The sequence below is a fragment of the Harpia harpyja genome, chromosome 6, assembly GCF_026419915.1.
Source record: "Harpia harpyja isolate bHarHar1 chromosome 6, bHarHar1 primary haplotype, whole genome shotgun sequence".
NCBI lineage: Eukaryota > Metazoa > Chordata > Aves > Accipitriformes > Accipitridae > Harpia > Harpia harpyja.
The window spans coordinates 55,755,239-55,773,158 of record NC_068945.1 but is presented as its reverse complement, the minus strand read 5'-3'; the positions used below and the strand labels follow the sequence as shown (position 1 = coordinate 55,773,158).

At 43.7% G+C, this 17,920-nt stretch overlaps 1 protein-coding gene across 12 annotated transcripts in view; it reads left to right on the top strand.

The window, feature by feature from the left end:
• Positions 1 to 17,920, top strand: part of PUS7 (pseudouridine synthase 7) — a 48,776-nt gene that overhangs the window by 11,784 nt on the left and 19,072 nt on the right. For 8 of the 12 annotated variants that reach the window (XM_052791040.1, XM_052791041.1, XM_052791042.1 and 5 more), the window contains 3 exons: positions 13,454 to 13,615; positions 15,317 to 15,395; positions 15,954 to 16,432. In XM_052791040.1, the coding sequence (XP_052647000.1) occupies positions 16,068 to 16,432 (365 nt within the window). In that variant the 5' untranslated portion in view covers positions 13,454 to 13,615; positions 15,317 to 15,395; positions 15,954 to 16,067. Of the gene's footprint in view, positions 1 to 12,073; positions 12,187 to 13,453; positions 13,616 to 15,316; positions 15,396 to 15,953; positions 16,433 to 17,920 lie in introns of those variants that run through there. The other 4 variants (XM_052791048.1, XM_052791046.1, XM_052791037.1 and 1 more) reach the window with 3 other exon arrangements.

Sequence of the window (17,920 nt, the reverse complement as noted above, 5' to 3'; positions counted from 1 at the left end):
TCATGTAGCAATACATTTCAGTCTCATTGGCCAGTAGATCACTGAGTCGATTTGAAATTCAGGACCCAGAAGCCCCAGCTATTTCTCAGCCTTACATTTAAATGAAATCCAGCCACACTTGACCTTCTCCACCACCTGGTTTTGATGGGTGGAATAAGAACTGGGCATGAGGCAAGAAAGCAGCTGTACTGTGCTCTGGTCTGGTCTCCAGCCTGGAGGAACTAAGGAACCAGAATTAGGGTATATTGTGCAGCACAACACTTCTGCAGTTTAGACAGGACTTGAGAAAGTTTAGACCATTTTAGATTAATAATGAGTTTCTTGAATACTGGGTGGATGAGAATTCTTTTTTTCTGAATTTAATCACTGCTTAATCATGCCTTCCCAGCAGACAGTAAAATAGCACAGATATTTCAGATTCTTTCCCTGTTTTTCTGAAAGTAGCATTATCATTAACTTCCTGTTTCTTAAGAGTTACTTTTGTGGGAGCTTTCTAGGCTTGACCTCTGGCTAAAGGAATAATCCCTATTTGTATATAGCAACAATACACCCAGTATGTTTAAGCACTTGGAATTTAAAAACATCTCTATTTTTACTACTTCCATCCTTTAAGGAGGGTTTAATTTAATTAACGAGGTCGTGGTACCCTACCTCTCAACTTCTGTTTGCAATGTCTGAAAACTTTGCAGAACAGCTATATCTCAAAAGTTTCATGTTGTTATCATGCTGCATTTCTGTTTGTTTTCTCAGCAATAAAACGAAGACATCTATTAATGAAGACCAGACACTTCATTACCACAGAGAAACCACAGAGTTTCTTATTGAAGCAGTATTTAATTAAATTGGAAAATCATCCTTTTGTAGGGCCAAAAGTGTTGAATCTGAACACTATCTATAGAAAAACTATATCTATATATTTCTATTTATAGAAATGTATGTCAAATTTCTATCCTTTGCATAAGTATTACAGCTCGCAACACAGTCATTTTAAAATGCCAAGAAATGCTAGCACCAGCACATTTGCAAATGTCAGAAATTTTTAGTCAGGTTCTTAAAGTTTTAACTCCAAATCTTATTCATCTCATAACTCATTTAACCTCTTTCTAAATTATAATCTTAAGTTTATTTTTCTGAAGTGGAAAATTATTTATTTGTACTGAGTGCAAGCAATCTAATACTCTAATTAAAATATCTAAGTGAATAATCCCTAAAGCTACTTTAATTGCTATTTTACTCATGTTTTAATTTTTAATAGTATTTGTATTAATATTTTCTTCGCATATTTTCTAAGAAAACAGGTTTTGTATAAAGGGTTGGTCCCCATCTGATATTTTTTTAATTCATTGTCCAATTTCAAATGAAGCTGGCAGAAGGTTAGAAGTGTCAAAGTTACTATGAGGACACTAAGGATAGACACTATTAATGTCTCCATTGATAGCAAGGGAAGGAGAACTCAGGAGCCTTCTACTCTATTTGGCAGGAGTTGCTGCGTCCTCACCAGTGGGTCAACCCATTCTCCTACTGTGGTCCAGGCAATAAGCTGGAAAGGGCAAGCAGAGGGCAAAGGTGGCATCTAGAACAATGTACAAATGAACTAGAAATATCACAAGGTGGGGGGAAGGCATTTAAGATATAGAAGGGAGCTGAGGGCATTGGAAGGAAGTGCAGGAGACAAAGAGAAATACTGGGAGAATATTTTGATGGCATCGTGGTGGGAAGATGTAGGGAACACATGATACAAATTTGTCAAAAAAAGACCTTAATTGGTTTTACTACTCATGAAACAAAGTAGTGGTTTCATAGGCTTTTTAATGGAACCTATCTGCATCTTAATTGCCAAAGTTGTTTGAAAATGGAACTTCTGGCTGGGGTTTCTACATCTTTTCTTTAAAATTTACCTGTTGAACTTAGAATCATAGAATATCTCCTCACAGGACTACCTAAAACTAAACCATATGACTAAGAGCATCGTCCAGACTCTCCTTGAACTCTGACAGGCTTGGTGCCGTGACCATTTCCATGGGGACCCTATTCCAGTGACTGACCACCCTCTCAGTGAAGAACCTTTTCCAATCTGAATTTGAATCAGTGTTTAAAATTAGAAGAAATTGGTATAAACGATTGTGTAATTTGGACGCTGTCTTGGGATTTTCAGACTTGAGAAAACATGGTTTGAAAATCAGAGAGTTCTGGCTTTACAAATTTGATAAGTTGAGTGATCAGAAATTGGTTCAATTGTTGTCACATTTATTTTAAGCTAATCAACATATTGTGATTTATAAGTAAGAAAGGTTTTAAAATGGGCATTGAACCCTATTACACCTTGATTCTGATTGAGGGATGCAAGAGAAATTGCAGGGTTGTGATTCTAGAATAATACTTCCTTGTTTGCACCAAGTTCAAATCTTCTTATTTATTCTTTTGTGGACTAGTTGAACTGCATTCTTCCCAATGTCTGAATTCTGTTCACATTTTTACCAGTGTGTCTCAAATATATTTGAAGTCAAATAAATACAGATCTTTTGTGGGTATTCTTAGCTCAGAAAGTACAACTGCCTCTATGTCAGTTGTGTGAACTGTTTAGCGTTACAATAGAAAATCAGAATTTGGCATCTTGTTTAGAGCAAATCGAGGATTTGTTAGTCTGAGCTGCAACTTTGCTTAAGGCGCATTGTTTCAATTGCAGCCATGCAGTCAGTCAAGCTGCCTGCTTGTTGACTGTGTATTTATATGGCAAGTCTTGCTGAGAAAAACTGAGCATGCCTTTATCAATAAGCAGTTGTTGAGCAGGGTGGTATTCATGAGACTTGCCCTTGTCATGTCTGCAGTTTTTGTAAAAGTTATGAAAAATCCTGAACCTAAATTCTTTTAACTTGGGTACAGAACTGTGAGCTGGTTACCTTGAACTACCTGGAGCCAATTCAGTTTTCCTCAACCTACCTGGAGCAGAACCCTTCTAAAAATCTGTCTACAGTGTGTTGTAGGGCATTTTTTCTCAGTATCGTATCATTGGCAAATACTGTACGCTGCTAGAGGATGCAGCTGCTGCCCACACACTACATAAGTGCATTTCGTAGAAATACACACTTACTATGGATTTTTTTTGAAGGGATCTCTTCTGATTGTATCCTAAATGAGTATGTGATTGAGCAGCTGTGTAGAGGGCTGCTTCAAGATGCAGGAAGAAGCTTTGGTGGTTTATTAGACTATGTGGTTGTCAGCAAGAGAGAAAGCATTGGAAATACAGTGCATTTGTACAAGATAATCCATGTTGTAATTGCCACTTTATCCACAACTGTATTTCTGTAGCAGGAAAACGAACACCAAGAAGATGAGTGGAATTATTATTTGTAGACCAGTGATGACTAACAGTGGCACAAAAACTTAATGGACCTATGCAAAGAATAGTCTATCCACAGAGGAGTGTGTTGTGCACAGGAAAGTTGCTGTATAGAAATTGGCCACCTATGGCTGCTGTGTGATGTTGCAGTGCAGCAGTGAGCCACAGTGTTTCTGTGAAGGTTGTTTACTTAGCATGGCTGTCATGATTTTCAAATAGGACTTTCATACTGCACTGGAGAGAGCTTTTCACACTTTCTCAGTTTGTAAAGGGCAGTTCCAGACCCTATTGTAGGGAGGAGCGTAGAGCCAAATAGCTGCTGATTAATGCCTTCTGTTTTGCGCCTGATGAATTTTATGGATTACAGTGAATAAAAGGCTAATTTGTCTCCTAAAGTATATATTGATATAAATGTGATCACTTTTCTGCACTACCTAAGTTGGGTTAATGGAGTGTTGCTTCAATGTATTTTCTGGCATGTTCTGACTGTATCAATAATGTCTTTGTGTGGCCTGAACTTCCTATTCACTACAAATGGGTGAACAGCAATAAGCACTTCAACAAACAGATATTTCTTAAGCTGTCAAACTCACAGCCTGAATAACCTAAAGAGGAATGCAATCAGATCTGCCAACTGTGAACAATGAACACTTTTCTAAAATGTAGAATGGCTTACAAATCAAATAAAACTCAAAAGTTAGGTTGAACTGCAACTCAGTTGTAGTTTATGAAAACATTAATACACAAAAGAATGAAGGCAGCACCAGTGTCTGATACCAACTGCCTGCTTTGCTTTTTTCTCTTTTCCCTTCCTGCTTCTTTCATGCACAGCACAACACACTACAGGCATACAAGGGGAAAGGGCTGCAGGATTCCCTGAATTGTTCCAGTTAACTCTCTTCATGTTTGACTGCTAACTCCTGTGCATAGAGATTAGAGAGACACTTGAAGAAATTTTACTTACTAAGAACCTGTAGAAGCAGCAGAGCAAGAAGTAGGTGTTCATTGCTCCATGCAGAGGCCTGACCATGCACAGCTACTGTCCCTGTGAGTTTGGCCCTTCCCTTCTACCTGTAAGAAATTCTTCCCAAATTCTTGGGTCTGCACACACTTATGCCTGAATTTGAAAAGATAATCATAGAATCATAGAATCATAGAATCATTTCGGTTGGAAAAGACCTTCAAGATCATCAAGTCCAACCATTAACCATGCCCCCTAAACCATGCCCTGGAGTACCCTATCCACTCGCTTTTTGAATACCTCCAGGGATGGTGACTCAACCACTTCCCTGGGCAGCCCATTCCAATGTTTGACAACCCTCTCAGTAAAAAAATTTTTCCTAATATCTAACCTAAATCTCCCTTGCCTCAACTTGAGGCCATTTCCTCTTGTCCTATCTCCAGCCACCTGACAGAAGAGACCAACACCCTCCTCACTACAACCCCCTTTCAGGTAGTTGTAGAGAGCGATAAGGTCTCCCCTCAGCCTCCTCTTTTCTAGACTGAACAACCCCAGATCCCTCAGCCGCTCCTCATAAGACTTGTGCTCAAGGCCCCTCACCAACTTGGTTGCCCTTCTCTGGACACGCTCAAGCAGCTCAATGTCTTTCCTGTAGTGAGGGGCCCAAAACTGAACACAGTACTCGAGGTGCGGCCTCACCAGTGCCGAGTACAGGGGAACAATCACCTCCCTGTTCCTGCTGGCCACACTGTTCCTGATACAGGCCAGGATGCGATTGGCCTTCTTGGCCACCTGGGCACACTGCTGGCTCATATTCAGCCGGCTGTCAACCAGCACGCCCAGGTCTTTCTCTGCTGGGCAGCTTTCCAGCCACTCTTCCCCAAGCCTGTAGCGCTGCATGGGGTTGCCGTGACCGAAGTGCAGGACCCGGCACTTGGCCGTGTTAAACTTCATACAATTGGCCTCAGCCCATTGATCCAGCCTGTCCAAATGTCATTTCCTTAGTTACTTTTTCCCTGTAATCTCCATTCTTGCAAGCTGCTTTTTCTGTTCCTTCCTCTTTTCCTGCAGTAATTCAGAATTCTCTACTGAACTTTGGACATAATGCTACATGCCGCACATTTCCATTTGGTCTTCTGTGACAGTATGTGCATACTGAGGCTAGACAGGAAAATGCACAGGCTCTCCAACCTGGAGCCTCAGACTGCAGTGACAGTCCGGTCATTTTCTGTGTGTGTGTGATAGAAACAGACCCCCACGCACACCTTCTACAGAATAAGGCCATCAATCACAACTGTATCATGTTAGAATTTTTACCCTGACCCACACCCACAGGTAACAGGCAAATATTGATTAAAAATAGAAAAAAATCACAATATATTCTTTTGTTAATTTAGATATTATTTTTAAGAAAGTTGTCTTACTCTAGGAGAAAGCAATATGACTGTCAGTGAAACAGTATCAGGGAACAGAAAATAAAGAGCTGAGTTTATTAGTCAAGACTGTCCTGTCTTTCATAGCAATTCATCAAAACCATGCGTATTTTGGAAGCCCCAGAATGATAAAAATGTGTCTTTTCAGTCTTGGAAGAGGAGAGTGTCCTTTCAAGGATACAATGGTGCTTTTCAGAGGACCAGTGACTGTGCAACATGTCTGTCAATGGAAGGCTCATTTCAGAGCAAACCTTGCTCTACCACTTTAGGTAGCTATTGACTAACATTACTGATTGACTAAAATTCTTGTTGCATTAAAAAATCTGTAAGTATCACCTCTTTAATATGAGTAAAAATCAGGGAAAATCCCAGATAAATTGCTTGAGCAACCACTTTCTGAATGGTTTCTGCTGAACCAGACTCCTCCCTCGCTGCAAGTTAAGGGGAGAAGGGAAGAAAACTGTCTGGACTTCAGCATTGAGAGCTTGCTTGTCTGAGTTACCCCAGCTGAAACTGTGACTGGCCAACTGGTCTTCAGCCAAAACCACTTCACCTCTTGTTTCTCTCCCCCCCGTTTTTCCTATTCCACTCCAACAGACAGTTTCCACAGAAACAGAGTAGCACGGATAGTACAGGTTTTGGGTGCCTTTCTGCAGAAGTAAATGGTTTTTTAACAAAAGAGTCTGCATATAGTGTTGACTAATTAACATGTCATTTTGGTGAAAAGCTTTATTAGAGTTTAGATTCAGAGGTTATCTGGATACTAAAAATCATATTTGGAATTTCTCTCTCAACATTTTAAACCCTGTGTACTAACTCCATGGATTGCCTGACTATCTGGCAGCAGAACCATGAAACTAATATTCTATTTTATCACTCAGTTTAGGGCTTTTTCAGATTTCTTTTCCCCCTACTATTCATTAGCAACATTGGCAAGTGTCTGACACAAGAAACAGACTCAAGCCAACCACTGTATCAGCCCACTATACGACTTCCACTGTGCCCCACAGCCAAGCTTAGTCTCAGAGCAGAACCCTCCCTAATATTGAACTTATTTCATAATTAAAAGGTAATTTTGTACACTGAAAAATACAGTGAAGGTGGTTGCTCTAACAACATACTCCATCTTCCCAACTGACCACCAAGCAGGTACCTGAGAGACCAGGTTCACTGAAAGGCACTGAGACAGCCTCCTGACCTCCTTACAGACCTTCCAAGTGCCTGTAAATAATTTCCTTGACAAAAAAATGATGTCATGCCAGTCACTAAGCTCAATGATTAAAAATTGGCAAGTACTTCTCGCTCCATATAACAGGCAAACTTTGCTGGGATATTTCAGGATTCTGGTCCTCATCCTCGACTGCATAGGAGAGCTTATTTGTGTGGTCCCAGTACTGATGCACTGGCCCAGTGTAAATGCCCAGCTAAACAAGCTGTTGTGAAATGACACTGTGGTGGAATATGTTCCTATTACCTATTTCCTATTTGAAATCATGAGCGTTTACTGTACTCCCCCTAGACAGTAACATGAAGTCAGCTGTGCTCCTTTTGTCAAGTAGCCAGGCGGACCCAGGGATTACTTTTGCCAATGCTAATCAGTTTGGACAACTCTGTAAGTGAATGAAGTATCAATAGTATCTCCAGGCAGCAGGAAAGAGAAGGGTGATAGAAAAGTGGAGGATTGCTTGTGTTCTGGATTTTATCATCCACAAACTATGTGAAGAATTAGGCATGTAAAGAGGGAATACTACTATGTGGCTACAGCCTAGAAGTTAACCAAACGCGGGTATCAGGATTTTCTGTATGGATGATGGGGAATGAGATTTTTAAAGTCATTCACCGTTATGAGTAAAAAATACCACAGGTATTGCCGTAATCCATTTTAGTTTCACGTCTGTCAATCTTTGACATGAATGCTGTGACTTCTAAAGTGCTTTTAGTGACCAGATCCAGTCGTACTGAGGACAACAGCATTTTGCCAGGAGCTTAATAGGGGACGAAATTTCGTAACAGTGATCCAAGGCAGCCAAAAAAAAATCCTGGAAAACGCAGTGTGACAGCAGGCACAGGCAAGGCAGGCAGGCACACAGAAAGCAGCACACTCTGCTACCCTGCAGGCCGGCGCTTGAGCAGCATGAGCTGCCGGGATAGCTCGTTTTCTCCCTCCAGCTTCGCAGCCTTCCCTTCTCCCTCCTACGTGCGCGGCAGCAGCTTGGCGGCAGGAGGCGGGGGGTCCGGGGGGTCCCCGCCCGCCCCGCTCGGCAGCCGGGCTCCGCCGCGGCCCGCGGGAGAGCGGCGGGAGCAGGCGGCCCTGCTCGCCGGTCGCTCGTCAGGCTCTGCGTCCTGTCTCCGCTGCTGGCCTCCTCCCAAATACACGGAAAGGTCTTTCAGCCCGTGGAGGTGAAAGGCCTTCCCGGGGAATTGCGGGTGGGGGCAGAAATACATAATTATTCCCCCCAGCTCAGATTCCTGTTTCTTGTAATACTTGCTCTTTACTGTCTGTCCTTGCAAAAAATTGAACGCTGCCACTCAAAGATACTCGATCTGCGGGCGATAACATCCTGTTTTGCCTACGCTGCTGCAAAGCTTTACAACATCCCTGAATCAAACTTCTAACAGTGAAACAAAGGTACAAAAAGAAAATACATTTCATGGCTACCTCCCAATCCTATGGTTAAGGTTTTACTTGATCTTCTATAGTCACATACACTCTTAATTTAAAATTACCACGTACAGCACAGTACCTGATGACTTGTTTACAGCTACCTTTATATCATTCATTTTTTAGAGAGGAACAAATTTGGTCAAAAAAATCCCAGTCCTCTCTGCCTAAAATTCTCATTGTCTGTCTAGATAAGATGCTTTTCCGCCTTTCTCCTATTGCAGACTAATTGACCAAGGGATTTGGAGAGATGAATTTGAAAAATAAGCAGCTTTTCATTTAAAAAAAAGAATGGGGGAAGGGAAAAGTGGAAGAATCAACTTAGAGGTGATAGCCTATTAAAGCACTATAAACCTTGATAACTTGTGTTCTCTGAAAACCATTTTTTGTCATTATTTTGGAAATTTGTATGATTCTTTTTGGACTGTTTTCAACATTCTTCAAAGAACCTCCTCACTGAAATGACTTACCTTGTGCATTAAGTTCTCTATCTCCAGAAAAACCCTGGTTTTTTTCATAATATTGTACTTTTAGATTTTGCATGGTAATGAATTATCACCTCCACTTTTCACTTCATGCAAGGCTTCAAAATAAGCATTAGAAATGCAAACAACCTACATATGAAAAATACATTAGGCTTTTAATAGTTCTTTCATTTTAATTCTCTGTGGTGCTATTAGTGACAGGTAAAAATGAGACCAGTTAAGTGCAGCTGTTGCAAAGAGGTGTAAAATTACAACTTATCTTCCTGATTGTCTGTGCCCCTGAGAGGCATAAAACTGAAGAAGAGTGAGTGCAGTTATTGCGGCTCTGTTTTACTATTTTTTCATTCTATGGAGTGGGAACAGCTCAACTTTGTACCTTTGGGTTTTTGAGGAGCATCTTCGGAGGAGACTGACTCAACATGCTTCTCAGTTGTGTTCTCTTCCTAGCCAGATTTATGCTCCCATCTGCCAGTATGTGCTATCCTGACTGCCCCTCCTAGGGAGCCTGAGACTGGCAAGACATTATAAGCTTATTACAGCCATAACTATGGTCGCTCATAATTTTTTTCCACAAAACAAACTTCCTTTAGGTTGCATTAAATGAAGTTTCTATGGGAACATACTGATACTCACATTTTAATTGAGATGAAAAAAATGTTTTAATGATACCACCTGACGGGTATGTTAGACCATTTATAGCAGAGTATTTTTAATTGTTAAACCAACCAGAGGAAAAAAATCAAGCTGAAGTTGCAGCCATATCATTATTTTCTTACATTTTACACTATACTTCTGTATGTAAAAGGAGCACTTGACTAATGGAAAGAGAAAGCGGTGATGACTGCGTGCCCTTTGCCAGCCTGCACGTGGAAACCATGTTAGGGGTAGACCATAACAGAGGATGACTGAGCATGCCATCTTTTAAGTACTGATGGTCTCTACTTGCCAGAATGGCTCAGCTTTATCTCAGAAGCAGAACTAGAGAGTCCCTCCTTCCAGACCCTGAACCATAGGAAGGATGGTCTCAAAGATTTTTTTGTAGATTCTCAGACATAGGCAAATAGTCACTTAATATGTCAGAGATTGCTTACTGGTGTTGAGAAAGGAGTAATAAACTTTGCTGAATATATTAGAAAACTTGAGAAATGCATAGTAATGATATTATTAGCTATTTTCCTTGTGGTAGCACCTGCAGGTCCTTCAAAATGCTGGTTCTTCACTGCATGAGGCACTTCATACCACTCCAAATTCTATTCAATCCAAGCTAATCATAATGGATGATAGATGAACATAGTCAACAGGGAGACCTAACTGTAGGGTAATTATCATACCAAGCACAGGTTGTAACATACAAGCTACTTAATGACTGACAAGGATGTTGTAGACAGGGATGTACTTAATGTAGGAATTTGGAAGAGGAAAAATAAATATTTTAGGGAAATTCTCCCACGCAAGATGAAAGAAGCAAAAAGTTACATAAGAAAAAAAGTCGGACCGATGCGTAGAAGTCTTGCTGAAGGATCCCCCAGCCAGATAATATGTGTTTGCCTGGGAGAGGTGGAGGAACTAGTTTTCAACATCTACATACCGTGGCTATAGTAATTGGTCAGATGACAGCAATGTTCAAAGGACGCATAGGTCTTTTTGTATTTCTCCTACCACCAAGACAGGTGGGAGTTGGACAATAGTAGTCCTAGCTCTGGATTCCTCAGTGATGCTACAGTCTTCAGAGGTACCATACTCTGCCTTGTGGATCGCTAATGTCTATTGCTGTTTCCAGTCCACTGTTGACCTGTTCACAGGAGCACATGAAACCCATCCCTGATAGCCCTACTGGTTTCTAGTAGGTTATTTAAATTCCAAGTGTGAAGGGTGGATGGGGGTAAACTAAAGCTCTGTGATAAAGACAAAGCTTTGATCCCCTAGTACTTGATAAAATAAATGTCTATGGATCCATCTCCACTCAGACCTAAGGATAGCCACAAATCGGTGCTCCTTCCTTTCTAACTGCAACTTGCATTTCCTTGATGTGGTCTTTTATAAGCCAGCCATAGAGCAATGCACGCGTACCTGGGATTTTTTAAATCCAAACCGAAGTACTCCATTGTGTTACCTCCCCTCTTGGAGTAGAACAAGAAAGTAAGTACAAGGGATGAAAAAATAAGTCACCCATATATGCACAGCAGTTGTGTCATCACATACGAGTGTGATGAATAGAATACAACTAGAGAATGAGAAGTATGAGAAGTTAAAGAGTGGTGTTAATAGCTTGGCAAAGAGAAAGTCTGAGGCTGGCTAGGATTAAGATATGACACAAAGGGTCTTAAAAGTAAAGACAAATAATACGTGTTGAAGTTAACAAAAAGATGTTCTTTGCACCACTGCTTAAAATAGAAAGGAGGGTAGAAGATGACATTCTGACAATGTCAGGAACGACTCATAGTACAGATCCGGCCTGGTTTTATTTAGTTTTAAAATGGTAGTATGATTTGCATAGATAGGGTGTAGGTTTTGAAATGGTACTCAAACATGCCAGTGTCCTGGGACTAAGGTACAATTAGCGCAATCCGTTTCGTACATTAGGGGAGCTCAGGAAGGCCACTTTCTCATGCACGACTCCCTGCTTTGGCTATGGCTGTATTTTGGAAATTCAACTTTTTCTGTAAAGTTGCCATTCTTTTGTAAATTCTTGTCTGCTTCCCCTAGATGCCTCAAACTGGTTTTTACTGTCAAAGGAAGCCTCAGCAGGCCAGAGCTGACAGAAGCGTGGGCAAGAGCAGCCCCTCAGTGGGTACCACCTCCCCCCCCTCCCGCACCCACCTCGCCCTCGCTGGAAGCAGCTGGGGCCGCCGCTCCCCGACACCCACCCGTGCGGGTGGCCCCGCCTGGAAACCCTTTAATTAAACACGATTAAGCTGTGGCAAGGCGTCCTACTAATGGCACCTCGCCGCGAGGCCACCTGCCTCCTTCCGTGTTAGCACCCGGACCGGCGGCCAGCGCCGGGGCTTTTCCCTCCGGGAGGCGCGGCCGAGCCCCGTACCGCAAAGTGGCGGCTCTGCGGGAGTCGGCCGCGGCGCGGAAGCGCCGCCGGCGGCAAATGGCTGCGGCGGGTGGGAGCGCTCCCCGCCGGCCGGGCCGGGCCGCTGCGGCGGCGGGGCCGGCCGGGGGCGGGCGCAGGCAGGAGGCCGCCTCCGCACACGCGGAGCTGGGGCGGGCCCGCGCCGCTCGCTCTCGCTGGCGCCGCCGCCGCCGCCTCCTTCCCGGCGGCGCTGGCGCCTGGCCCGTCCTCCCGTGCCGGCGTGCGGGTAAGTGGCAACCCCCTCCCCGGCTCCTGCCTGGCGGCGGGCGGAGGCGCGCCCTCCCCCGGCAGCCGCGGCCGCACAGGGCTCCGCGGCAGGCGGCAGCTGCGGCCTCCGCGACGGGGCCGGCTCCTAGCCCCCGCTCCCAGCCTGGGCGCGGGGCCGAGGCGGCGGGCGGAGCAGTCAAGCCTCGGGGCAACTTTCCCCCCCGGCTTGCGGCGGGCTCTCCCTGGCCCGCTCCGGGGCTCCCGCGGCGGGAGGGCGGGCGAGCGAGCGGCAGCCGCGTGGTGCCGTGACCCCAGCGGCTGCCGCCCTTTGCTACCGCCTCTTCGCCGTCCTCCCGCCTGCCCCAGCCCCTTCGCTCGTTCTCGCCCTGCCCCGGCAGCCTCGGGGCTGGCAGCGCCGGGCCGCGGGACCTGCCGCCGCTCTTCCGGCCCGTCCCTCTGCCTGCTGCGGCTGCTCGACCCGCTCCCCCTGCACGACGCCGCCGCGTAGGTGCCGAGCCTCTGCTGGCTTCCCAGCCCCCACGGCTGGGAGACGCTTCTTGCACCCGGGCGGGCTCCCCGCTGCCCCCTGCGCCCGCCTGAAGGGGTTGCTTTCGGGCGCTGCTGTATCATCGCTCCCTCCTCCCTCATCGGTCGCCTTTTCATCCGATCTGCCTCGTCTCGTGAGAAACCAGCTTCGCACCCAGCGCTGGCGTGCTCCTGCTCTTTTATTTATTGAGTGGGAGGTACCCCGTAGCCCCGCTCCCCCAGCTTGTGTGTCTGCCTGACAGGTACCACACCAGAAGTAATCGCTCAGCGTTTCTTGCTGGGGAGAATCAAGCCCTTTATTTGTAGTAGTAAATTCAGTCTCAGCTGAAACATGGTCTCTGTTGAAATTGCTGCAGATTTCCTGTTAATGCAAATTCTGGCTTTTATGGAAACACCTGTTTGCTAGGAAAAGGACCGAGGTGGTTGAGCAGCTGTCAAAAAATAATAGGTGCCTCTCACTAGCAATCTGCACAAGTGACAGAGTGTGTGCCCTGCTCACTTCAACTTGCTCCTTCAAGTAATTATCCTGCAGAAATTTTCCCAGATGATGGCCACCATTTGGCGCAGGATAGTACTTTGTTGTATGTGAGTCATTCCTCTGCTGTGAGCATAGGCCGTATCTGATGGCTTTGGGGTACTTGTGGCCGATGTTGAATTCTTCAAACAGTTTGTATTGTTCAATAACTAGGTATAATTTTATTTTAGAAACATGAGATTTGTCTTGTTACCTCCTTTGGCAGGTGTCTCAGAGGATTTCAGTGTGCCAAGTGGTGTTTTATTTGCCATGCAAAGACATAAGCCATCTAGAAGCCTTTTCCACATCAGTGCTTTATAACCCAGGCTCCATAAATTTGGGAACATAGGAGAAGAATCTGGAAATGCTGGTGAATCGCTTCTCTTGGGTACGATTTTTTTCTTATTTTTAAAGAAGGATTTTATGTACCTTGTTTTTATTAACAAGGTATTTCACAAACTGAAATTGGTGCTTCCTGCTTGAAGGTACATTGATTTGCTAATTGTTCCGCTTTCTTCTGCGTGTGTTTTGTCACTCCTCTCTTCAGGCATCATATACATTTTTTTATAAGTTTCTCCTTATTTCCCTTTTGTCCATTCTTTTTTCTAGTGTCCATTTTCAGTTCTTTATTTGAGCAGAACATTTCAGATGTTTCTAAAACAGCTGTTCCTGCCTCTTCACCCTAAGTTTGTGACCCACAATGGAATGTCCAGGCAATGAAATCAGCAATGGCTAACAGCTAACTAGTAACAGTTAGTTAACAACCCAGCAAGTGATGATTATCGACTTAGTAATGAGTCTTCCTTTAAAAACATACCCTTTAAAATTAAATAGAATATGCTATCTAGTGACTGGAGAGATAATACAGGATGATGTGTGTAGCTCTCAAATACCGCTCTGTGCCTAAATTAATTTCTTAGTAGCAGTTGAATCCTATTAATTCAGAAACTTGCCTGTTGTTGTGGGCAAAACTGTCTTGACTCAGGGAATTTAATTTAATTTATTGCCAGTTAACATAAACTTTTAATTACTGATTTGGCTAGTGAGATACAAAGACGACACCCAGTTAAACACTTGGGGAAGACTCCTTTCCTCTCCCTTCCCTTCACTCCAGATACCTCCCCTCCCCTGCTTTCCTCATCTCCCCTCCCCTGGTTGTCCCCACAGGTTCCACTCTGTCCCTGGGGTGAGGCAGCGCTGGTGCAGGAGCTTGGGGTTGGTGCATGGAGGTTTCTTTCTGCTGCTCCTTCTTCCTCATTTCTTCTGCTCCCACGTGGGCCCCTCCATGGGCCACAGGCCCTTCAAGGGTGTGCCTGCCCCTGCGTGAGCACCTCCACAGGCCGCAGTCACCTGAGGGGTGTCCCTGCCCCAGTGTGGGCACCTTCAGAGGCTGCAGTCCTCTCAGGGGTGTCCCTGCTCTGGTGTGGAGAGCCTCCTTCCATGAGTGCATCTCCAGCCGCGTCCCCAGCAATGCCCCCTTCCCCATGCCTCCCGCTGTGTCTTTTTTAGCGTGCTGTCACACGCCTCCTCTTGTGCTTCCTCGTTGTGCTTTCTGCCACTGGCAGCTCCCCCCTTTCTTAAATAAGTGGGAGCAGAGGCACTGTGTGCTCATCTGATGAGTTGGAGTTTTGGCAGGCGGTGGGTTTTGTCCATTACAGAGCCAGCTGGAACTGGCCGTGACCATCACAGGGCAGTTGATGACCTCCTCCCATGCAGTCACCCACTACCAAAACCTGCGGTTTATCCCCAACACACCTGTGTGCCAGTTGGGTGATGCTGGGAGAAAGGTCCTGTCGTTGCCTAATTATAGGAACTCTGGTCTCCTTTCACAAATGTAGAAATAAACCCAAACTTCTCTGCTGTAGCGTGCTAAATAGCAATATTGTGTTACGTCACTAGGTTGGTAACACTTTTACAATTCTATTTCTTATTAACTTGTCTGTCTGAGTAGTGTCTGCTCCTATGTAACTACTGGTACCTGGGTTCAGAGGCGGCTGGTTTCTGTAATGATCACATTCATACATGTTTTCATAGTTGGGGTTTTTCGCCTAAAATTTCCTCAAAGAGTTAGTTTTCCTCTGTTTTTCAGATCTGAAGGTACTAGTTCTGCTGATGCAAAGGTGGCAGCTCAGGTTCCCAGGGAAGAGTCAGAGCTCTGCTCCACCAGCGTGAGTAGTCATGTTCTTCTCGGACATCATTTCACTTCTTTGTTGTTTTGTTTGCCCACTCATTCAACGATTTTGTTATCTCATCCCTCTTACCTTTTGGTCTGAAATGCTGCCACTTTGACTTCCGTGTGGGATTGTGTATGTTAGAAGAGATGAGATTTCAGGTTTGGGGGAACCGAGCCATCCTCTCTCAATCCTTGCAAGGTGGAATCTTGGTAGAACAAGGAATAATCGAGAGTAGTGATGTTTAACAGAAGGCTTGGGAACAAAAAGTTTCTTAGGCACTAAATTGCTGTTGACAGCAGAGCCTGTGTGCACAGGGCTGGATGCAGCTGTGGTAAGAGTTGGCAAGAGTGACAATGATGGTAAATGGTCAGTGTAGTATTGAATCCTGCTCTTCTGTAGCCTAACATGTGTGCTGCCTTGGGTGGGTAAAATTCCCCGTAACATCTCCCTTCTCTCTTCCCAAGTACATATTGTTTCTAGCTGTACAAAATCTTTACTTGATGTTTAACTTAAAAATGCAGAAAGTTATGTGGTTTTCCTGAACTGTTGCAGGGTGCAGAGTCCTTGGAGTGAAGAGACTATGTATTGATATTGCTCTTAAACAGACAGGAAATAAGCCATTCTTCTTGCTCCTCAGGGCTTTCTATCCTACACTGTGCCTTAAACATGGAAACTGTAGAAATGAATAGTGTATCCTTGAAACGTCCTCACTCTGAGGATGATGTGACTAATGCAGATGAAATTAAAAGACAGAAGATCTCAGAGAAGTCTGAGACAGGGAACGACTCTGGGCAGAGCGTTGAGACTGTAACAGGACAACCTGACAAATCTCTGCTTGAGGACACGAAAAATGAAATAATCCCCAATGAGGAAAGTGAGGAGCAGGAAGATGAGGAACTAGAGGACAGTGACGAAGATGGAGATCCAGAGAGCTTTGCAGACATGATGAAGCATGGACTGACAGAAAGTGACGTTGGCATAACTAAATTTGTTAGCTCTCATAAAGGGTTTTCTGGAATCTTAAAAGAGAGGTAACTCTTTGTCTTGTTATGTATGTTAATTCCTTGTGTTAAGCAGCTGTTCTCCATTTTCCTCTTATGAGTCACAAGACGCAACTGGATTATGTGCGGCCTCTTGGGAGGTTCATCACTTTCTTCTCCTAGTGCTGAGACTGAAAGAAAGGTTTAATTTGGGACTTTTCTAAATTTTTTTTTTTTCCTTCTTTCCTGTCAAATGGAGTTCTGAAAAAGGAAGCTGTGTATGGATAGAAACACATGATTACACTGACCTTTGCTATTTCTGTTGCTCTCTGGCAGTAGCATACAGCATAAAACCTTATGCAGTACGCCCACCTTTTGTACCACCGTTCAGTGCTGATACAAGATGCACTGCAGAACGGTGTTGAAACCATCACTCTTTGGTTTTTCTCTGCCTTTTTTTGTGCTAATGTCTTTAAACACGTGTATTGTCAGATGGTCCGTTAGGCTTTAAATTATAGTCTGGTCAGTTGTAATGTCATTTACAAAACATAAGAAGGAATTTTATAACTCAGGGTGTGGAATTTTACATTATATACTTAATAAGGTGTTTGGGTTTTAGTAGCTTTTTTAGTGAAACTTCCAGGTTTTTTTAAATTAAATAACCTCTTTGAATAAAACAGAATGCAAATACAAAAACTCACTGAAGTGAGAATCATTGTTGCCCTGACTTAGCAAAGCAGTTAAGGATGCTTTGTTTACACACCAAGAAGTCCCTGTTTTTAAATACTGGCTTCATATATAGATAATTTTACATAATAAAGTGATATGTATATATTATATATGTACTTAATCTTTATATGCAGCATTAAGCAGCTAGCATAATCCTTCACTGGGGAACACAGTCTGTGCTGAACCTCCTTCTGGGAAATCTGCCAGTTTTGAACCAAGGAGGCCAAAGGTAGCTGGATGGTAGAAACATTCGTTGGCTCATGGTTTTTCTTTGATCCTAGTTTATAATACCTATCATTAATTTAGTTCTGGTGTTTTTATGGTACCAGTCACTAGCATGTCTAGACAGCTACAGATAATAGGAGAGAGGACACATAATGCTCCTGAGGAAGGAATTCTACCAATATGATGTATGGCTGCACCAAGGTATGGCAGACGGGGGCTTGGGGGAGATACAGTAGTAACATTCCCATGGTGAAGTTTTATTCGTCTTTCAACATTCATAGACTAAGATTTTTTTCTTTTTCTTTTTTTTTTCCTTTACAAGCAAATGCTACTTAAAAATCAGTTAGCCATTGCAACATAGACTGTCTGTGCTCTGTTAAAGTCAGGGCGTTTTTGTTATAGGACATAGTGACTTGATTGAAAATGTCACAGTCAAATTCTTTGTTGCTGTCATAGAGTATGCAGAGCAACTGTTTATTTGAAAGATGTTCTTTATAATTGAATGCATGTAACAGAGCTGAATTTGTCCTGCTTTCCTTAGGTTGGCTAACATGCACTTTATTCTATAGCTTACTTGAAGTGACA